Source organism: Miniopterus schreibersii, assembly GCF_964146895.1.
Source record: "Miniopterus schreibersii genome assembly, chromosome: 18".
Classification (NCBI taxonomy): domain Eukaryota; kingdom Metazoa; phylum Chordata; class Mammalia; order Chiroptera; family Miniopteridae; genus Miniopterus; species Miniopterus schreibersii.
The window spans coordinates 27,893,169-27,917,007 of NC_138121.1; the positions used below are offsets into that span (position 1 = coordinate 27,893,169).

Here is a 23,839-nt window from a genome sequence, read left to right on the forward strand (position 1 = left end):
AGCGAGGGTCCGAGTGCGTGTAACTGAGATCCCGGAGAAGGGCGAGTGCGCGGGCAGAGGAATATCTGAAGTGATAATGGGCATGAATTTTCCAAAATTAATGGAAGACAGCAAACCAGGTATCCAAGAATATGAGCCACTGTACACACCCAGGCAAAAGACCAATGTAAGGTCACCGTTCCTGCCAGTACCAGGCAGTTCAAAGAAACTGAAGGTTTTTTGTTTTTGTTTTTTACAAAATGAGAGGCTAGGCACAAAGGCGAGAAAATTTAGTGTTCTGGATGTTAGAGAGGAAAAGTGAACTCTAGGGAGGATCAGTAATCCTAGGGAGCATGGCACAGTGTTCCTCTGTGCCTGACAGGCCAAAAGGACAGGTAGGAATCAAACCACCTCCTGTTCAAGCTTTTAAAGTAGGATCCATCAGCGGGTTTTCCCCTCCAGGATTATATCCCTGATTTTAAAATGACAATGTCTGGCTTTGGAGAAACTTTATATACACGTCTGTAAGTAGTATGCATGTACACATGCATATGTAGGTAAAGAGGTGCTTATGTAGTAGTGAAACCTTTCGTTCAAATGTTTGTTGAATCAATTTAAAAATAAACAGGAAAATAAATAAATAAAAATAAACAGGAAAATCCAACGTGTAAAACAGGTAAAAGGAGGGACCAGGTGAAGCCTCTGACCACTGAGCAACCTGTGTGCGCCTCTCCCTCAGCCTCCGCTGAAGAGCAACCAACCCAAACACCCCTGGTCATCCAGGCAGCGGCATCTCCTGCCTTGTCTCGTTCTCAGCCACTGGAGGGAGCCGAGACCATGACATCAAGGACCTTGTGTTTACTGCTGGGCACCCTGTTAGAGGCAGACCTTGGGCTGCCTGGGGACAGGCGCGACTTCCAGGCACTGCACTCACTACCCTGGCTGAAGGAAGCCATCTGCAATCACTCTGCAGCATTACCACCCACAGGGGAACGAAAGCCTTCTCATTTTAGAAGAGCCTTTAATCACCTTACCTTTGAAATAAATTCAGTCACTTCAGAGGAAGATTTGGTTACTGATGTTACTGAAGAGTCAGACCACAAGACCTTAAAAACAAACAAACAAACCAACCTTAAAAACAGACACCACATACGTAATTCACAGCAGGCTTGTCCAGGCATCCTTGTTGGCGCAAGTGCCATGAACACAACAGGCCCTAGTGTATTGTGCACCTTGTGAATGGAGCATTACATACCCCTTGACTTGTTAAAGAGCATTCCCCCAGGTCCAAAGCTTAATTTTGTGTTTTGTGCAATTACTCAAGTATCACCAAATTACTCAAGCAGGGAGTCTAAGGTTGCTCGTCAAGTTCTAGCAAGTCACTGACAGTTACGACTTGTGATGCTAGTATACATCATCTGCAAGAGGACCTCCTCTTAGGTCGGTGCACGTGACTTTAGATTCGAGTCAAGAAGTTACCAGAAATCAGCCTATGCGTCCACACAGTAAATGCTTGTATGCACCCGTCTTCAGGAATCTCACAGAACTGGGGCCCCATGGGAGTAAATCCATGACAGCAGGCCAGGGCATCAGTACTAAACAGCAGAGAAAATCTTCTATAGCGGGGGAGTGTAGGAAGAATTCGGGGACAAACCTCAGACTTTCTGGAAGAAGTTCTAAAATGTCTGGTATGCCAAAGACCTGACTACACATATGTGTGTTTTTCCTTGCCTGCATGTATGACAATGGGTAGTTTTATTTCACTACTTTATAAATGTCAGTCTCTCCAAATGGACTTTAAGCTCCCTGGGGGAGAGGGCTGGGTCTTTTTCTTTGGGTTTTCTCTCAGCACCAATGTTTCCACCTAAGGTGCTAAGTGAACATGAGGGGGGGGGAGGCGGCACCTATGGACATCATCAGAGGGCCATTCAGCATGAGAAAAGCATGAGCTGAATTCGAAAGGGCAGGTAAGAAGTCTGCTAAAGGAATGAGACAGACAAAGGGGACCGCATGAGATGAGAGGGAGGAAGGGCCAGAGCAAGAGGGGTTAAACCATGAAATAGGAACTTTACCCTAAAATCCAGAAGAAGCCACTGGAGGATTTCAAGTCAGGAAATAAAATGACCAAATGTATTTTATTACCCAAAATAAAGCATTATATTTACACTGATTTAGAGCAAACAGAGCTTGGAGATATCAAAAACTCCTGCTCCCCCCGCCGACCCTCACCGTGGATGCTGAAGGGCTCCTCTGGCCTGGAAGGATGGCCATCTCCCCTCTTGGCTGCTGAAACTCACATAAGTCCCTTTCTATTTTAGTAGTTGTCACAACACACAAAAATTAATGAGGCATCTGTTTCATCAAGTTCCCATCAAATACACACTAACTGAGGAAAAGGACCATCTCCTTTATCTTTGAATTGCCAACACCTACGGGAACTCAGAAGCAAGGCCAGCACTGGCATTCTCTGAACGAATGTGCCTTGCTATCTAAAACCTACCTACACTAAAATGAAAACACCCAAACTGTTTTTGTGTAAAATAACCAAATCTTATGACATTAAAAAGAAATTTGGTGGTGGTGGTGGGGGGAGCTGCTACCCACATAAAACACAAGTAGCACCTATGATTAAAGGTGGAAACTTCCCAGTCATTAGATGTTTTACTCTTGTTTTTCAAAGTAAAAGACGTGGAAAACTTATTTTTTCCTTACAACTCTTACACCGTGACAACAATCTGTTTCTAGTTTGCCTCTTCTCTCTCCTTCCACATTCATATCACGTGAACACCTCGTTACCCAACTAAAACATGAAATCCAACACCCAAACAGTAAGGGTAGCACAGACAGATTATTTTATGTTGAAATAGACAATGTGCATCCTCAACAATGATGTACTTTAAATAGGTACAACTATCCTAGGGTGTCTGTTCCTGATGTTTTTCTTTTACTTCCTAATGGAGTTGACATTTCAACTGTGGGCAAACAGGAAGGAAGGACTGGAAACAAGCGCTCACTTCCAGGCTGAGCCCAGCACCACTATGCTCCGCAGATGCAAAATCGTTTCACCCTCACACCTCTGCCTCGCTTGCGACCCCACTCCCTGCACCAGATGAAGGGACAGGCCGCAGAGGGGCATGGATACAAGGGAGAAGCCTCACGTCACACCACATGCTACAGACACACATGCCCCGTCAAATCCAAAGTGGCTTCAATTGTAAGCTGCTCTGTTATCTTACATACCAAGAAAAGATGTTGCCAATCAAACTGTGGCACAGCCTTTTCCTACCACTTACTCAAAGAGCTGCCTGGCCTTACTGAGAGATTTAACACATCTTAGGCATACAACACAAAAAACAATATATGCATAAAACAGACATATACTTAGGATTTCTCACACTCAGTCTAATTCTCACTTTTCACCTCAGTTTGCAACGGTTCTGTTTTCCACCTGGCACCACACTCCGAAGCATGTGGAGTGACATTTTCCTAGCCCTGCACAGGAACTGGCCAAGCCAGAGGCCTGCCCACTGCTCATGCCACATCCCTAAGGTGGGTGGGAGACCCCGCGCCACCACACCTACTGCACCTACCACCAGGCCTCTGAGAAATCCCAAACCAACCACAGAGATGGGCAAAGCAGTCACAGAACGAGGCGGCCTGGCGGAAGCACAGCCCATGTATGGAGAAGAAAACCAACAAAAAATTAAAACTACCATTAATATTCTCAGTGAACTAAGAGAAGAAAGCATAGCCAAGGACAAGATGCTATGAAAATCAAGTTGTCACAGAACAAGTGTTCTTTGGAATGAAAAACAGAACAACGAAAGTGAGAAATTCAATGGAAAAGACGGAAGATGAGGTGATCTTCCCTAAAGGAGATTAAATAAATGAATGAATAAATAGGAAAGAAAATAGAGGGGCGAAAAAAACCAAAGGACCAATCTTGAGGCCCAGTATGCAGACAACAGGAGTTCCAAAACAAAATCACAGAGAAAAATGGAATGGAGGAAATAAAAAAATGATTCAAGAAAAGGTCCCCAAATGGATGATTTTTTAGACTGAAGGGCCCACTGAGCCTCAGCATATGATGGCCACAGGTCTACACCCAAACAAGTCTCTGAGGAATGTGCAAACACTTGGACTAAGAAAATCCTGAAAACTACTAGAGACTATATAACAGGGCATAGTGCAGGATCAGAAGCCAAAACAAAGTCCTGATTCCCAGCAGCAACACTGCAAGATAGTGAACGAGCAGTGCTTTCAGAGCCCTAAGGAAAGAAATACAACTCAGAATTGTGTTCAGTGTCAGGGCGAGCAGGTAAAGGCACTTCTGGAGAGACGTGGAAAGTCGCACAAACAGTACTTCCCAAGTACCCTTTCTAAGGAGGAACCAGAGTAACTACTAAACCAAGACTAACTTAAGACAAAAAAATGACCTAAGACCTAAGAGCAGGGGACCAGAGCTAGAAGGAGGAAGGACCCTCCAGGAGGTGATGAAAGCTGTGTATAGGGCCAAAGGCCCTGAGTCCAGGTGGGAGCATAGCCACAGCTCCAAAGGTGAAACTGGGATACTGGACAGATCTCAATGAGGGGAGTTTTAGACACTCAGGGAAAATCTTAGGGGTGAAGTCTTTTTGTAAGTACTTGTCCCTGAGCAAAATGAGACACTTAACTCCAGAGAAAACACAATGTAGGAATGGAAAAGTACTGCCATATGGCTCCAGTATCAACAACCTTCACATAATCACACTAATTATCATACAACCACTGAGGCATATAAAACAGTTCACTGCAACTACTGCCAATGTATACAGGATTATTGGACTCTAAATTCTGCATACATATATATTGCTGATGAAAACAAAACCTAATTTAAAAGATAGTCGACAAGGTTCATCCTTTGCTAACAGCGATAAAATATTCAGAGCAGTTAAGATGGTTTTGAGATGAAAAATTAAATTTCAGCACTGGCCGGTGTGGCTCAGTGGTTCAAGCGTGGGCCCACACACTGAACGGTCGCGGGTTTGATCCCCAGCCAAGGGTACATACCTGGGTTGCAGGTTCGATCCCTGGCTGCAGTCGGGGCTCGTGTGGGAAGCAACCAATCAATGTCTCTCTCTCATGTTGATGTCTCCCCCCCCCCCTTCCATTCTCTCTAAAAATCAATGGGGAAAAACCCTCAGATGAGGATTAACAAAAAATAATTTTAAAAAATTAAATTTTAAAGAAAAGATACAGCACCAAAATAAATATCTAGGTTCTTAAGGAAGAATGGCATTAAAATGGGTTTTTTTCTTCGTAGTATTCTACAGTTTTCTTTTTTTAAAGAATAGTTTTATTGTCTTTAGAAAGAGGGAGAGGGAGAGAGAAACATCGATGTGAGGGCCCAACATCCACCTGCTGCCTCCTGCACGCCCCCTGCTAGGGATCAAAGCTGTAGCCTGGGCCAGGCCCTTGACCAGAGGCGAACCAGCAACCTCTTGGTGCACAGGGTGACACCCCACCAACTAAGCCACACAGGCCAGGGCTCTATGCTTCCTTCTAAGTCAACAAAACTCTACAATCTAGAGGTGTTTCAAGGTTTGGTTAGTCTGTTGATGTTTTTTTTCTTCCCTTTCCTTCACATGTAATAACTAAAGAAAACTTTTTTTAAGTTTATTTTAGTTATTCCAGTTTCTCAACGGTGAATTTGAAAAAGCTGGTAAAATTTGGACATTTCAGCTCTGGCCAATTTGGCTGAGTGGTTAGAGCATTAGTCCACAGACTGGGGGGGTCTCGGGTTCTATTCTGATCAAGGGCACGTGTACCTCAGTTGCAGGCTTGATCCCTGGCCCCGGTCAGGAGGCAACCAATCGATGTGTGTGTCTCTTACATCGATGCTTCTCTCTCTCTTCCCTCCTCCCTCCCTTCCACTCTCTCTAAAAAAAAATCAATGAAAAAATACCTTCACGTGAGGATTAAAAAAAAAAAATTTGCACATTTCACATGTACACAGTTACATGCTAATTTTATTCTGTCACTTGCTTCCTGTATACTGATTTGGTTTCCTCAGTAACTAGTAACTAGCAATTACAACTTCAGCAAAAACAAAACCATTTCCATTGGAAAAAACAGGAAATTCAAACTCCTATTTGTAGTACTTTTGTGTATCTTGAAATCATCTTGATCCGGGGTTAGGTCTTTCTATAAAAAGGTAACCTTTAATTTGTATCCTGGAAAACAATGACACATAAAAATCAAAACTAGAGATAAACAAGGCTCAGAAAATTGGTGGGGCAAGAGAGTCATCGATTTTCCCATGAATAAGTGAAGGCTTTCAGGAAAAAATATTTCATTGAATTTTTCTATACTGTTAGCAACAGACTGTCACATCTCATCAAGGTATGGCAGATGCTCCTAATAAGGTGGTTTTTTTTATTGTTCTGGCCACAATATAATAGCTATTTATTTCCATATACAAAGGATAGCCTATTAAAGGACTATTTAATCTTCATTACTTAGGCTTCTATGGACAAAAGGAATGGTTTAATCTTAAGTAGGTAATTTTTTAAAGAAGTTTTATTAACTTATAACTGACAATTTAAAGGGAACAATTTGATGTTTTCACATATGTACATACCCAGGATGAAACCATCACTCCATTCAATATAATGAACACACCCTTCACCCCCAAAAGTTTCCTCCTGCCCCTCCTCCAGGAAGCCACTGATCTGCTTTCTGTCACTGTAGTTGGCATTTTCTAGAATTTTATGTAAATGGACTCGGGGTCTGTTTTTTTTCACACAGGATAACTAAGTTTCATCCATATTGCTAAGTGCATCAAAAGTTCACTCCTTTTTACTTTGAGTAGCACTCCACTATATGAATATTCCATAGGTTGTTTATCCATTCTCCTGTGGAGGGATATCTGGGGTGTTATAAACAAGGCTGCTATGAATATTCATATACAAATCTTTGTAGACCATATGCTTCATTTTCTTTCGGTAAATACTTAAGAGTAGACCTGATGGGTTATATTTTATGATTATGTTTAACTTTTTAAAAACTGCCAAATTGTTTTTCAAAGAGCTTGTACTATTCTACATTTCCACCGGCAGAGTAGGAGAGTTCTAGTTCTTCCACACACCTGCCAACACTTGGTATGGTCAGTCTTTTTAATTTTAGCCATTCTAATAGACACCTAGTAATATTCCTCACTCTGGTTTTAATTGGCATTTTCCTAACTAATGATGCTGAACATGTGTTCACATCTGCTCTTTGCCATCCATACATCTTCCTTGGTGAAGTATATGTTCAAATCTTTGGCTCATGTTTTATTGGGCTGTTTTCTTATTACTGAGTTGGAGAGTTCTTTATGTATTTTAAATACAAACCATTTATCAGATATGTAATTTGCAACTGTTTTCTCCTAGTCTGTGCCTTGTCTTCATTTTTTTAACAGTGCCTTTTGAAGAGCAAGTTTAAAATTTTGATGAAGTCTAACATGTCTTTTATGGATATTTTTGTCACTGTATCCAAAAAATCCTTGCCTCATTTACATCACAAAGTTTTCTCCTATGCTTTCTTCTCGGAGTTTTTGTAGCTTTAGGCTCTACATTTAGATCTATAATCAATTTTAAGTTAATTTCTGTATAAGAGGTGAGATTTGGACAAGGTTCATTTTTTGTGTGTATGGAATGTCTGTTCCAGAACCATTTGTTGAAAAAAAAATCATTATTTCTTCATTGAACTACCTTTGAATCTCTGTCAAAAATCAATGGACCACTTCCACCTGAGTCTTATCTAGACTCTTCTGTCCTGATCGATGCCTCTACCCTTTCAGCAACGCCACACGCAGTGTCAGGATTCCTGCAGTGTAACAGGAAGTCTTAAAACCAGGTAGTGTGAGTCTTCCAACATTTTTTTCTTCTTTTCCAAATCATTTGACTACTCTATAGTTCCCATATGAATTTTAGAATCAACTGGCTGATTTCTAAAATGGAAAAATCCTACCGGGACTTATTTTTGAAGGGAGGGGTCATAAAAATGACGGAAGGTTTAAAGATACGTTGTCGTCTTCTCGTCCTGCAGCCCACCAGTTCCTCTCTTTAGAGCTGTAGACTCTGATGGCAGCTAGCTGGGTGACCGTGGGGAGATGCCAGGAGCTACAAAACTATAAGGTGGTTCCACTTTTCTTACATGTGAATACATATCTGTATCCTACAAGCAGCACACAAGCACAGTTTAAGCTGTGCAAATTAACAGTGTGTTTTGTAAATAGGATAATTTTTTTTTAAATGTTGATTGTATCTTTCCTTTGTGCCCTGAATTCCATCCAACAAATACACTTTGGACTGAAAATTCCTTCAGGATCATCAAGTTCGAACTTCAAAACAATAGCTAGTTGGACTGCTGGGTAGTGAAAGATTATCATTTTCCTAAACACAAGAATACTTTGCTTTTCAGACACTTCAGCTTAACCATTGGGGTAAAAACATCTTAAACTGAACATTTAACTCCGTGTGACAGTCATCAGTGCCAATGCTAAACAACAGTCCCTAGTCTAGTGCAGCAAGCTCAGACCTGTGCTGTCCTGAAGGCCAATGGCTCCAGGCTCCTTTTGGAGCTGTCCAGCTTGCTTTCAGAGGACTCGGGCATGGGCGCGGGTCCCCATCCCCACCAGTCTGCTGCTGCCTCCTTCTCCGGATCATAAACCCCTCCTCCAAGGAGAGGCTGTGACAGGCCAAGCGTCTATTTTGCCAAAGCTCATTTCTTTAGTGAGCAGGGCAGGCAGTTGTGTCGTATAGGGTTTCTGCATCTCACGCTGCACAAACCTAATTCCCTGTCACAAGTAACAGGACTGAAGATAGGGCAAATCAAAGCCCGGATGATTAGATGGTCTATGAGTGGGGCCAACCACCCCAGATATGCCCCATGCTCAGCAGTTTCCCAAATGGGTAGGCAGACGATGACTGTCAACAGTCCCTCAGGGAACACCTGACGGCAAAAGGCAGAGTGGAGGGGAGGAGACAATGTGTCCAGGGACTGGGGACTTGATGGGCTCCTGATGCCTACTAGGCTTGGATGACACTGGGATTCCAAGGTTCTCTGGCTGCTGAGACTTGGGTGCTAGCCGCAAGCTTTAGCAATCTCCAAAACCTAACATCTTTCCCATACCTTTTGAAAAGACATCCATAGCTTAACAACTGATTCTCACAATACAGTACCTTCCAAATCAAATGAAGATTTTATCCTTTTAGTGGAAAAAGTATTTAAAGTATTTTCATGCAGCTACACTTTCTGAAAAACTAGTAAACTGCACATGGTATACATACTAAATACTAAGCAGAAGCTTTTATTCCTGAGAACATTGCCCAAAAACGCAGAAAGCAGATTTTCCTTACCAATCGGTATTCAGGCGCATGGTCAAAGGAGAACCTGACACAACACACTGGGCAAGTAACAGAAACTCAGGGACATGGCCAACCAAATTCATCACCCAGCCTCTTCAACAGCTAAGTGGGACCAAGAAACTAAGTTCTGGTCAACAAAACATAAGAAGTGTCTAGCAGCTGCTTTTAGGAATGCTTCTTAAAAGAAAGATAAAACCTTTCCTCTTTTCTTCATCCTGAATCTTGCTACATGGAATGAAAATGTGAGGACAGGAGCTCTAACTGCAACTCTGGGCCATGAGGCTAAGGTTCACCCCCCAGGGATGTCAAAGCTGTCAACTGGAGGGAGCCTGGACCCTAAGAATTTTGAGAGCACAACTGCCATACCAGCAGCTGGCCGCCGCCCTGTATACTCCCACGTTGTTTAAGCCCATTATTGAGGGTCTCTAATCATAATATACAGTATGTCTCAATTTTCACGTTTCTCCACTTTAGCCAACTCAGCTAACCACCTACCAGCCGCTGAGCACATCAGTCTAGAGAACGTTCCCCATCTAGACCAAGGAGCTTGTGTCAGCCAGGGGGCAGAGAACAGTTTTTGGCTGCAGGCTTTTACTACTCCAGTCTTGTGCTGAGCGCTCTGAAGGGGCTGCCTCACTCATTCTCCCCCAAGTCCCTCCTCCTCTACTGACTGGAGGTGTCTGGGCACAGTTCAGCAGTGTCCTTGGGCTCGTGGCTAACAGGGATAGCACTGGACTGCAAATGGCAGGCTGTTCCAGAGCCCCAACCCTCCCCATTACGTCGCGGAGGCCGCTCAGGCCAGGAGCCCAGTAAGGCCGCCCTGGAGACGGCCCACCATGCACTGAGTCCCAGCTTTCTAACTCCCACAGCACTGGCCTCTCCAAAAAGGCCCGTCTTTTACTTAGATGAATAAAAGTTATCAATTCATGGTAAATGTTTCCTTCCTATCCCTTAGAGGAGAAAAGAGAAAAAAAACTTAGCATCTTACCTCAAAGGAACATTCAACATTTCTTTCATTTTTTTTGTGTGACAATCCCTTCAGGTCTATCTTTTCAACACTCACTGTAAAAGTAAAAAAAACAACACAAAAACAACAAACAACAAACAAAATTATAAAAATGAAATAAAACCTTGAAGTACATATTATTTTAGCATTTGATACTTTAGCAATTTTCAAAATAAGGCTTTCAATGCCCAATGCTGCTCAGTGTCTTCTGTGGTATGTTCACCTGGAATGAGAAACTCAAGCGGAAGGCAAAAAGCTGTCACGCTCAGGAATGGAGGGTGGGCGTAAAAGTAAAGCAAGAAAAACAGGCAAAAAATAAATACAAATCATAGGAAAGCAGAGAACAGTGCTTGAAAAGAGAACGTGAGTTTACTTGAATGCCGGCGAGTATGAACTCTAATTGTAACTGAAGATTGATTATGATCTGTTCCGACTCCTGAAAAACTAAACTTCAGCGCCTCCCAGTTACTGTTTTAGACACAGCTGCCCAGAGCCCCTCAGGGGATCAACAGCGCACGTCTCGTCCTGCTCTGACGGGCAAGGCTGGGGTGAGCAGGGAGCACTGCAGGAGAAACGGTGGCAATTCCGAAGGCTGCCTCCAAGGAACAGGCTGACGATTGTCAGGCTGGCTGCAGACAGACGAGAAACAGGCAAAATGCCAGGAGGGAGGGTGCTAAAGTCGGCGGTCTCTTTACACCGCCCTTTTCACACACACGGGTGCATTTTCTCCTCTCAGAAGGAAAAGGGCGCATTAGCGCACCTTCATCCATTACGTTTTGTTTCTCGAGGCCATGTGGCTGTGAGTGTTCTTTGAGGGTTTCTACAGACCTCTCAGCCTAACCGTCCAATATGAAATACTCAACATCTAAACTACTGTCACAATTCCCGCAGACGCCCATCTCCTGGTCTGCCACACCAATGTTTCCCAAAGTGTTCTCCCAGGAACACCGGTTCTGTAAGATGTTCAGGGCCACCCCCGAAAACCTTCATGGTCAAACAGTTTGGAGAAAAAATCTGTAGATTGTCCATGTACATCAGCATATTAAAGGCTCTGAGAAGTCCCACAACAAATAAACCTTTTTATCAACAATTCCCCAGTTTTTTTGGCCACAGAACTCTTTCTTCCCCTAACATCCCAGAGAAAATGAACTGCTCTGTCCAACATGCTTTGGGGGAGGTTCTAACCCCGCACCACCCAATACTATAGCCACTAACCACATGTGACCATTTAAATTTGTACTAATTACAATAGAATAAAATTAAAATCTAATTCCCCAGTAGCACTAACCACATTCTAAATGGCCAACAGCTACCTGCGGCTAGTGGCCAACATATGGTACAGCCCAGAGAGAACATTCGGTCACCACAGAGCTCTACTGGACAGCACTGTTCTAAGCCAGGGGCTGGCAAACTGCAGGCTGCCCTCCGCCTGTTTGTGTAAATGGTTTTATTGGCACAAAGCCACACTGTTCGCTTACGTATCACCAATGGTTGCTTTCCGCCCCACAACAGCAGAACCACCGTATGCCTCCCAAAGCCAAAAATATTTACTATCTGGATCTTTGCACAAATAAATTTGCCAAGCCCTGCTCTAAAGCAACAATCGTTCATTCACCAAGAGGTCTTATGAAGTTCCTGCTGTGGACCAGGTCTTAGTCTAGGGGCTGGGAATACAACAGTGAACAGGACGGGGGGCTCTCGTACTCACACTAACAGCCTGATGGTGAAAAGACCCTTTACTCGCTAAACTATTTTCCGTAAACCTCCCTAATTTTGTAAGTTGCATCAGGGTAGATATGCATCTTGGAAGATACTAGAACCCATTTGGATTAGAGTATTTTAAGTTTAAAATAGCACCTTACAGGAAGAAATTACTCTAAAAAATAAGAGTATTTGTTTCCATTCTGGCAAAACAAAGAAAATACAACATTTAGAGGTTGTCCACCTCCTCATTTGCACCCAAACTACTCACTGTTCTGTATGACTTCCTCAGTCAGACTGTCAGCAAATAAACAGCTTTTATGTTTCCCCAACCAGTATTTTAAAAAACTTACCCACAATGACATCACTCTAACCCAGATCTTTAACTTTTTTAAACAATAGGTTATGTAAAATCAATGACTACAGAAAAATTTAGTCAGCATTTTCCTTGGCCACAGAACACCAATGTGTACCTAAGTGTCCCAGAACTGAATAATATTAGGATTTATGAAAAGCAAAAAACAAAAACACAAAACCTCATCTGGACTGAAAGCAGGAAGTGACTCATATCTGGACAGGAAAATGTGAAAAGCAGATGAACATTATTCAGCTGTTTTCAAATAAAAGAGGTATTTGAACTCCAGGACTGAAATGTTTGTGAGGACTCTTCAAAATCATCAGCCCAATCGACATGGTGCTTTGTGTCAGCTCCGTAAGTCGGAGCCACCAACCCTACATACAGGGATGCTGCGGCCGCTTTTGCCACAAGGATAGCTCTGGGCCAAATAAATGGTTTAAAAGTTCTGCCACTCACAGTGAAATTCTCTCCATGTTGCCCTCCCCGAAAACAACATCTGCCGTTACACAGGGCTCTGAAAACAGGAGAAGGGGAGCCTGCTGGACTGGAAAGGCAGGCAGGCACCTGTGGAATGATTTTCTGTACCAGACATCAAGTGACAATGGCTAATGTGGAGGGTGGGGTTATGGGATGTTTAATTAGGATTCAAAGATGTTTAAGCACGCTCTCAATTTTGGAGCTATATTAATTAAAGACCACAATTACAAAAACATGAAAAAATGCTTATAATATCAACTGAAAAATATACATTGTACATGAAAAACATGACTATAGTTGTTTAAAATGTAAAAGTAAAACAAACTAAAAAGTAATAGAAAATAATAGCAATGATAAGAATAACTGTGATTCGTGGCAGTGAAATGACAACTTTCCCCCCAAATTTCTGTAATGTGGTTTCAAAATTTTAAAGTGTATATCTATATGCATACAAATACCTACTTACAATCCATTTAAAGTCTACTGGTAGATAAAGTGACCTCCTTTTCCCGCCCACCTCCCTGGTCAGTCCTGCAGACCGTGTCATCTAACTGTGACACAGACGTCCAACTACTTTCTGAAGCGTACAAGCACACTCGTAAATTTTAGGGGCTAGGTATCAATCCATCACCTGCAGGGACAGACAGTGAGAGGTGACTGAAGACAGGATCTGCGTCAACTGGAAAGACTCAAAGACTGACGGGCGCACTTCTCCTTGGCCGGAGATGAGGTAGTCGCGGCCAGGAGCAGCGCTCAAAAAGGGGACTGGGGGGGACACATGGGGAAAGAGCTGAAACGGGGCTGGGGTCTAGACTGTGTCCAGGTACATCTGTGTAGGACGTGGGGGTGAAACAGAGGGATCTGAGGCTAGACATGCTGAGGTGACGCAGAAAAGGATGGGGGCCTTTCTCCTTTTAAAATTTTGTTTGTTCTGCCCAGCCGGGCGTGGCTCAGTGGTTGAGCGTCAACCTAGGATCCAGGCGATCGGGGTTCAATTCCCGGACAGGGCACATGCCCGAGTTGCAGGCTGCAGCCAATCAATGACTCTCTCATCATTGATGTTTCTATCTCTCTCTCTCCCCCTCTCCCTTCCTCTCTCTGAAATCAATGAAGATATATTTTAAAAAAAAATTTTGTTTGTTCAAACTTTTCTTCATTCAAGATGTGCACTAGAAATTCTCAAATCTTACAAGTTAGATTATTAACCTTTAATAAAACGTATAATCGCATTAAATATTTTCAGAATTGAATCAATACCTAATTTTAATTCTTAAAAAACTATTTTTTTATTGATTTGAGAGAGAAGGGGAGGGGACACGGGTTTGCTGCTCCACCTACTTATGCTCTCACTGGGTGTTTCCTGAGTGTGCTCTGGTGGAGGACTGAACCCCCAACCTTGGCATTAAAGCATCGGGATGACGCTCTAACCAAGTGAGCTACCTGGCCAGGGCTCACCACCTAATTTTAAACGCCAACACACTAGCCCTTGCCAGTGTAGCTCCACTGGTTGAGCATTGTCAGGTTAGATTCCTGATCAGGGCATGTGCCCAGGTTGTGGGGTCAGTCCCCAGTGGGGGGGGGGTATGTAAGGGAGGCCATGGATCGATGTTTCACTATCACAATGATGTTTCTCTCTCTGCCCCTTCCTCTCTCTCTAAAATCGTAAAAACAAAACAAAACAACCAATACTCTAATGTAACTGAAACAAGAGGGAGGAAAATTTGTGTAGAAAAGAAAGTACAAATGTGTCTTAATAAAAGCCCAGGCAAGTGCCTGAAAGGCCTGAAGCAGGACACCAGGCATGGGGATTGGCAAAAAGTCACAAATGTTTTAGGACAATGACTGACCAAGAGGCCATATAGCCAGCAGGTACCAAAGCCAGGACCAGGAACACACTCTCTTCATTTTGGCCCAGGGAGCTCCTGGATAAAATTGCCACAGCCTAAGGGCCATGTTCGCCACCAAGCATTTTCAAATGGTTTATAAGAGCCAACTGTCATATCAGTACTTATGAGACAGCTATAGATAATGGCCTTGATACGTCCCAAGAATAAGCCGCTCTTTTGAAACATTTTCCCTTTCTAAAGTTTCCTGGAAAAAACTGGGTAGTTGGTAGTTTTCTGCCAAACATGTCTTTTACTTGATTTTAATATATCTTTATTAGTTTAATTCTATACGTCCAATAACAAGAAACCACTTCAAAAATTACCAAAACTACACTAAAATAAATCATAGTAAAGAGGATATTATTTATGACTGTGGGAAAGATGAAAAAGAATAATTTTGTAGCACAAATACCTCCTTCTCCTAAGATCTTATACAAGAGAACTCAAGTCTTCATGCTTAAAATAAAGAAACTACATCAGAGTAACATTTGAGATGCTTCCTGCTTTAAAATGTTATTACTGAAATCTAGTTTTCATTTAAAAACTAAAAAGTTGTATTCTTAAAAGTTCAGCTGAATAATAATGTTCCTAAAAAATCAACTTACTTTCTTCCTTTCATTTACTTGCCTGTGTTAATGAAGATAAATTTTAGAAGCATTGCTTTTTTTCAGATGTTGTTAAAATGTGAACATTCACTACAACACTGATTAAGCTGACTCTTCTGTCTTTTTAGGACACACATCATGCTATTATTTATGAATTCGATCACATATTTTTCTTTGATTTTTCTGATCATCTAGCTACCCTGCATTATTTGATTTGCTAGTTCTCAGAAATAGAGATAGAAACAAAAGTGGTGCACAAGTGAGTAAACACAAAGCTGATAGAAGATATTTCTAAAGTAGCAAAAACAGGAAATGAACACACATTTTCCATTTGAGTGGTTAGTGATAAGACACTTGAATCTTGGAGCCTGAGGAATTTCACTTATTTATGTATCAGGGAAACGCTTTCTTCAGCATTAGTATATATTCAGCACAATAGCAGCATAAGTGATAGAAAACTCAGAGTTCAAAGTAGAAATGCTTGAGCTAGAACTCAAAGGGAAGGGCCCATCTGGGCAGAATGACATGTGACCCAGGCCCAGGTATGACAGCACATGGTGTTTAACTTTAGTCACAGCGGGGGAGCCAGGACACAAAGAGAGGGGTGACAGGAGACCAGAGCAGAGAGGGGAGGACAGTCATAAGGAGGCAAGGGCACAGACGGGGCCAGCCCACCAATCCCAAAAAGGACACATAAAGAAACTCGGGCCTCCCTGCAGTAGAGGTAAACCCACGGGCTCTGCAGTCAGATGGGCTCAGTCTGAAATATGACACTTTCCAGCTCAGTGACCTTGGGCAGTTACTTAATCTGTGAACAAAAAAGATAATGGTTCCCACTTCACGGGGCTGTGGTATCAGTTAGGGGAATGCACACAAGCTGCAGGGTGGTTAGCGCAGTATGACATCAGCGGCGGCCATCAGTGCTGCAGCCAGGCTTCCTACGCAGGGGACCATGATCTAAAACATGCTGGGCAGGTCCCTGGCTCAGAAAATGGGCTGGAGAGGCGAAACCGCAGGCTGCAGAGAAGACGGAGGCCTGAACCAGGATGGTGGCCCAGTGATGGTAAGAAACCGTGACAGCCTTATGGGGGTACACCTGCCAGGACTGTGAAGGCTGAGACCCTCAAGAGGAAGAGAGAACTGTCATGGACTTCTGGGTTTTGCTTCAAGTGCCTGAATGTTGGTATCAATCATGAATATTGGAAAATCATTTTAGGGGGTGGCAATGAAAGCCACAATTGCATTCTAGGCATAGTGACTGAGGTACCAGTGAACTGTCTAGGTGGAAATAGTCAATGACCGGTGGGTTCACAGGGGTTTTGGGTCCAGGAAAAGGGTCTTGGCTGGACTCAGATCTGAAGTCATCAACAGATCGACAGTGGCTTCAGCACAGGCTCAGAGAAGACTACTCAGTGTTAAGTGGGGGACCAGAGAGCACTGATGCTGAAGGGGCAGGAGGGGGAGGAACATCAAAGAAAACAAAAGTGAACAGAAAGGCAGGAGGAAAACCAGGCCTGCATGTTGTCAGGAGGTCCGTGGAGCATGCCACACCAATGCTTGCGCATGCCTGACCTTCCACAATTTGAAAAATGAAAAGAAGCCAAGGGAGGTCAAAGTCTGGAGTGGGGTAATCACAAGTGCCAGGTGAAGATAAAAGACAACCTGCCACCCAAGGAGTCCTTTGTGACCTTCTGTGAGAGCAGCTTGAGAGAGGTGGATGCAATGTCAGGATGCAGGGGCTCAGGAGTCGTGGAGAACCCACTCTTCTTCCCGGAACTAAGCTGTGGGCTGTGGGTGTACAGCACCCATGATCATATATGACAAATGGCAGGCCAGGAGAACTACCCCAACTGTTAACAACTTACTTGGAAATGCATCAAAAAATGTAACATTTTGACGGATGGAGAGATGGGCAGATAAGGGAGAGGCAAGTAAAGTAAAATAAAATTGTGAAATCTAGGTGGTAGCTATTCACTGTAAAATTCTTTAACTTTACTATATGTTTGAAAGTCTTCATGACAAAATGTTGAATAAAGAGCTAATAGAAAAATTAAAGCGATCAAGTCTTGCCCAGCTGGCGTGGCTCAGCAGTTGAGTGTCGACTTAGGATCCAGGAGACTGCTGTTCAATTCCCCGTCAGGGCACATGCCCAGGTTGCAGGCTTGGCATTCAGTCGGGGGCGTGAAGGAGGCAGCCGATCAATGACTCTCATCACTGATCTATCTCTCTCTCCGTCTGAAATCAATAAAAAATATATATAAAAAAATGATCAAGGCTTCTCAATTCCAAATGCACATTAGAATTCCCAATACAACTCAAGAAAACTAATACACTACCGGTATTTTAGAATTTAGATTTTATTATAATTCTTGTCTGATTAGAATTCATGTTCTAGTTCTCTGGGTTGGATTTTGTTTTACCAAAAGTACACAACTTTTGGGTTTAGTCTTTAAGTTAAAATGAGGTTGCACAACAAACAAAAACCTCAGCAGCATACAACCAAAAGCATTTCTTTAGCTTAAAAAAAACTCAGTTTTAATCTATAATATGCTAAATATCTATAGCTATAACCGACACAAACAAGCTTTTTGGAATCAATTTTAAGAATATAAAGGGGTCCTGAAACCAAAGTTTTAGAACTTCTGGTAAATGATCTGCAGTTTAAGTTCAATGAAACTCTCTTTCACTGTCTCACAAATGGAAAATTTTTTAAAATAACACTTGAAGTCCAGAGAACAAAGTTACAAAAGTTCTTTCACTTATTTTTAAAAGTAATTTCCACCTCACCTTGTACATTATAACCATCTCCCTAAGTTTTAATACGAGTGATTGCGCTGAGGGAGACTTGCTCCCCCAGTGTGTACAACAGTCCTGCACACCCATCCTGTGTAAGTCAAGGCCCTAAAGGACATGCAGCTGATTACCCACTGCTGAAGCCAGACGTGGACAGCTACCACACTGCTCTCTCTATGCCCGTTCCTGAAAATATGCACAATAAACAGTATAGCAAAAAGGGTAACACTCACTTTTTAATGTGTCCTTTTAAGCACCGCCACCTTGATTTTCGTTTTCTGTTCTCTTCAGTCTAACATAAGGGGTAAGAGCATTAGCTCTGGGTTGGAACCCCAGCTTACCCTGGGAATGTAACTTATCTGACTCAGTTGTTCCATCTGTAAAACGGGCCAATAATCTCTTCATGGGATTGAAGTTAGAATTAAATAGGTAAAACTGAGCCCCCCCAGAGCTCTTTAGAAAATTATGTGGGTTAGTCTATGTAATAAGCGTGGAACACGACCTGACCAGAGCAGGTAGGGTTTCAGATTGCCCTTACTGCTATTCCCTGAGCTTCCATACAAAAGAACTGGAAAAGTCTGAACTCTTTATAAGTTAAATTGTATCAGTGAAGACTTCCAAATAAGCAGACACAAACCAAAACACATATGGGTTACAGAAAAGACAATGAGGAAACTTTATAATATTACTTAGAGTGACTTAGACTTCCAGAAGAGCAATAACCTCGGCCTAACAGGGTATTACAAGAAGTGTGGCTAATAAAACCAAGTTAACTTGCTTGCCATTTCCTAGATGGAAGAAACTATTATTACCTATGGCCAATGAATGGAGGATACTACAGATAATTAATGATGTTGTGGCACAGGCGATGCTAAAGCTGGTTCACTGTCTCTCTGGGCACCAACACATACAGACAAGAAGAGTAAGAGAGATAACAGACACATATTTGGCAATTATATTTTCAAAAAGGAGTGAGGGGGTTCTTGATAATTACGTCTTGAGGAAAAAACACTGCAGAAGAGGCCAGCCCTTCAGATCAGGAGGGTGCAGGGCACTGGTTCTATGCTGGACAGTCTGCTGATGAAGGGAGCAACACCCCACCTGGTACTGCTCCCTGGAAAACACACAGAAGGAAAAAGGACAAGAGCAGTTTTAGGGAGAGAAAGTGCCTGTGTGACTGAGTGACAACTACCCATCCTGAGAATGACAGTCCCTGGGGCAAAGTACATAAAACAAGCTGACTGTGCTCCCAGGGCTGCTATAAGGATTTACTGTTTTAATACCATGTCGTGGTCACGTATACATAAACACAGGCACAGACATTACAACACAGACATATCCAGTGTATGACCCAAGTAAGGGACTAGTGGCTCGCTATGACTTTGTCAAAATGGAGCTGTATTTAGAAAACAAAGTGCTTACTAAGTATCTGTGAGGTGCAAAGCACTGTGACCGAGACAGGAGGGAGACAGAGAAGGAAAACACAAAACAAGCAGGTATGGCTCCCACCTTAGGGCAGCTTAGTTCTAGAAGAGACACAAACAAAAGGGGGAAGGATGGAAGGCCAGCTGAGTGAGGGAGCAAATGCCTTGGGGCCTCACGATGACCATCATCCAAGTCAGGGTCATCCTGGCCCTTCCAAAGACTCTGTTGAGTTAGGGTTCAACTGTCAAGCCATCTAGTCCTACACATCACCTTCACTATCCTGGGAAAGTCTCCCACACCTCCAAACAGCTCACCAACTATACTGCATACTGACTCTGTGACTGTCCAGCTGGCTGCAGAAGTCAGGCATAGTGGAACCAAGGAACTCACAGCTTCGTCTGAAACATGCACTCCATCAAGTCCAGAGCTGCACTGCCCAACGTCGCAACCATGGTCCACACTGAGCTACTGCAATTGCAATTGCAATGAAAAATAAATAAAATTTCAGGTCCTTAGTTGCATAAGTCACGTTTCAAAAGTGCTCAAAATGCAAATGTGGCTGGTGGCGACCAAGTTAGTGCACATACAGACCATTCCATGACTGTAGAAAGTTCTTCAGGATAGTGCTGCTCTAGAATTTAGTTATTTTGGTGTGGGATGGGGAGGAGGGTGTAACAACTTTCATTTCCACCCCCTTAATAAACATCAACATTTGAGATTTTTAAAGCCAAGACACATTCATGTATTACTTACAGAATTTAGAAAAATAATACATCTTCTTACGACTAGTGTTTATGAAAGATCTGAAAGCATGTAAACAAATATCATCCCAAGATCTCCCCTCTACACTCTAGTACAACTCCTTCCCTTCAGCCCTGCAAATGGACAGACTCACCTTTGGAGTGTTTTCCCACAGTCCTCTTGGGCAGCGACTCCTCAGTGGAATGTGCTGACGTACGTAGTGCATTCTCCAAACTATTACTGACACTGGTGACAGGGGTCTCGGTTCTTGGAGTGACCTAAAGTAACAAAAACATAACCATCTTATTTTCTTCCACTGGTTCATATGGACTGGTTTTCATTGTTATTTAAAAGCCATTTAGCCCAGCCGGGCGTGGCTCAGCGGTTGAGCATTGACCTAGGATCCAGATCAGGGTTCGATTCCCGGTCAGGGCACATGCCTGGGTTGTGGACTTGATCAGTGACTCTCTCATCATTGATGTTTCTATCTCTCTCTCTCCCTCTCCTCTCTCTGAAATCAATAAAGATATATTTAAACAAAAAAAGTCATTTATGTTTATTACAGTTTCAAATTTTTCTCTAAAACATGTACTACTAGTGTAATAGTAAGCCCTTCCTGTGAAAGACAAAAAATTCACCAATCTACTACTCATCACTGAAATTTAAAAACAGCCCAGAGAACTTAAAGCAAACATGAATTTATGTCTTCTGTCCATGGTTCACGGGACTGGATAAAACTATGTTAGTCAAGCTGTCATGAATTATAAGCCTATATGTGAGATGGAGCCTATAAAATTAATTACACAGCAGAACTTAACACTGCCTTGCTACAAATGTTGAATAAATCATAAAATGCTCTAAAAACAACAGTAAAGGATGGAATACAACTGGATCTAGTTGAGGGCACATTTTACAAAAGCATATTCTGAAACTATATTACAATTCCATTTCTAGGAATTCATCAAACTAAGTCCTTACATGTGAAAAAGATGTGTGTGGGGGGATGCTTACTACAGCAGCATTTATAATAGCAAAAAACTAAAAACACCTTCAACAGCTACCAGTAGAGACCCCAGTAAATCAAGGACAGTGCATCCACAGAACTAGGCAGTCATAAAACCACCATAAGCTTGTTGACATACAGAAAGATTAAAAAACAAGCCATGGAGTATCACTCCATCCCCTCCTCTTCTCTGGTTTAAAGTGAGTGTGTCTGTGTATAAATGAATGGAAAGGGTCCTGGAAGGATATGGCAAACCCTTAACTGCAGGGGGGGGGGGGGAGGAGGGGGGGGAGGAGGGGGAGGGGAGGAGGGGAAGGGAGGAAGGAGGAGACTTTCTTGGGTGGGGTGGGGAGGGTGCAATAACTTTTCATTTCCCCCTTAACAATTTTGTATTTGAAAGTTTTACAGCCGAAATATACTTATGACGTGTAGGATTTAGAAGAAAAAAATGACCAATGCTTTAAGTTCTTCAGAGTCACAACTGAATGTATATCAAAATTTCAAAGATTCATAGAGGAAAGTTAAGATTTTAAAGTTTATCAAAAGAGGCGTGACTTTGCTCACAGGTGAAGAAACACTATGCTACACACATAATAAAGGTGGGAGGAGCATGACTTTCCATCCCCATTCAGATACAGATTCCACTTGAGACACGTGTCGTGTTGTCCCGTCCCCCCCACCGTGTGTCCCCCCCACCCCCCCCAAGCTCTCAGGCCTTTGTTCCCAGTTTACTTCATTACCTGCAGAGTAGGTGGGAGCTAGTCAAAAGGACCTGTCAGTGCACTGCAAGCACAGACCCATCACCCGGATAAAGCTCTGGAGGCAGGGGCGCAGAGGCAGAGGCAGAGAGGGTGGAGATGGCCAGGACCCCTGCAGGGCTGAGCTAGCATTTACCACAGGAAACACAGAGCGACATCCAACTGTTCAGACAACTGCAGTAAGACCATACGCCATGTGCACAATAAGCTCTTACTCCCACCTCTGTCAAAGCCACTGGAGCAGGGAGGCCTCCCTCCTTTGTGCGGACAAGTCTCACTGCCCACACAGGACTGACAGGTCCTGTACCGCACGAGACACTGAGCAAGAAAAGGAACTCACCGCAAGTCTAGTAATCTAGAATTTAATATAACACAAAGTGACCCCACCAATCCAATACTCCCCCCCCAAAATCAATTCTTTTGATAACATTACCAATATGTTAGTTATCAAAACAGTTAAAATTTTTCATCACTTAAATAATTTAACTAAACTGAACTGTTTTCCTTAGGTTTGGCTAAGGTTCGTTCATCATCCATGGTCAGAGCACTCCAGAAATGAACTTCTTTCCTATGACGATAATAGAACTATTGGTAAAGCAATTACTCAAAAAGCAAGATTTTTAGTTCCAATAGTATTACAATATGGTTGACATTTATAACTATATAATAAACATAACCACAGCAGATTCCTTCCCATTGGGCCTGATTCATATGAACCCACTTTTCTCTTAGCTACCCTGGTAAGGAATTCTAAATCCTGGTCCTAAGAAGAGCCAAGTTGTCTGGATTAGTGACAAACCTCTCCTGCCCTGAGCTCACACACACATAACTGCTACTAGGTTCTATACACATACCGCTTGCCCACCCTGAAATATCCCCAACAGCCACGAAGAGAAAACCAGCCTCCCAACTCTCAGACTGCAGAGAGGAGGGGAGAGGGAGGCAACGGGTGAGTGGCAGAGAATGCACTACAGTCACGATGCAATCAATGCTGTGGCCGGACACAGCTTGTGAAATGAGAGTTGGACTAAAAAGGTGGTTTTCAACCTTGGCTGCATGAGGAACCCCCGAGGCACTGGAAGAACATACACCAACACCAAGTCCCACACACCCCAATTAAATCAGAATTTCTAGAGTGGGGCCGGGACACTGGTTGTGGTTTTCTTTTGTTTTATGCATTAAACTCCCACGTGATTCTAACTGCAGCCAGGGTGTAAATCACTGATGGCCCCATGTCCAGGTTTTTGACTGTACCCATTATCTTGTCAATTCTCAACAAAGTCAAGTGGAAACCCATAGAGAACAGGAAGCTCCTTCTGTGGATTAACAGGAAAAGCTAAAGGGTGTATGTCCAATTGTCATGCTACAAAGAGAAGGCGAAAACCTCTGAGTTGCCCTATCAAATTGGATGCATTGCATCTGACATAAATACATGAAAGAACACTTTAAAATTATTACTAGAAAGGAAATTTGTTTTCCTCAGTATTCTCCCCCAAAGCATTTCTTCTTAGTTTTCCAAATGTTCACTTTCTCACATAGCCCTTATCTTTACTTTGCTCCTTTGTTTACATTGAAAGCTATCTTCACTTGCATTTCCCAGAAATGCTGTTTTGGGGGTTATTTTTGGTTAAGTTAATTTGCCCATGTGACCTACGCCTTCAACTCAGATGCTCTCTGACTCACTCTCACAGTAGAGCTCCCTCCAGTCATCAGCT

The 23,839-nt window shown here is 42.8% G+C and overlaps 1 protein-coding gene across 2 annotated transcripts in view; it reads right to left on the bottom strand.

Annotated features, from left to right (window-relative positions):
* ZCCHC14 (zinc finger CCHC-type containing 14) overlaps nt 1-23,839 on the bottom strand; it is a 57,004-nt gene that overhangs the window by 13,376 nt on the left and 19,789 nt on the right. For both annotated transcript variants that reach the window (XR_013997580.1, XM_081119253.1), the window contains exons 2-4: nt 20,518-20,641; nt 10,360-10,433; nt 1,014-1,085 (exon numbers count right to left, since the gene is read on the bottom strand). Coding sequence is in view for 1 of the 2 variants with exons in the window: in XM_081119253.1 (XP_080975379.1) it covers nt 1,014-1,085; nt 10,360-10,433; nt 20,518-20,641 (270 nt within the window). In the remaining variant the exon portion in view is untranslated. The remainder of the gene's footprint in view (nt 1-1,013; nt 1,086-10,359; nt 10,434-20,517; nt 20,642-23,839) is intronic.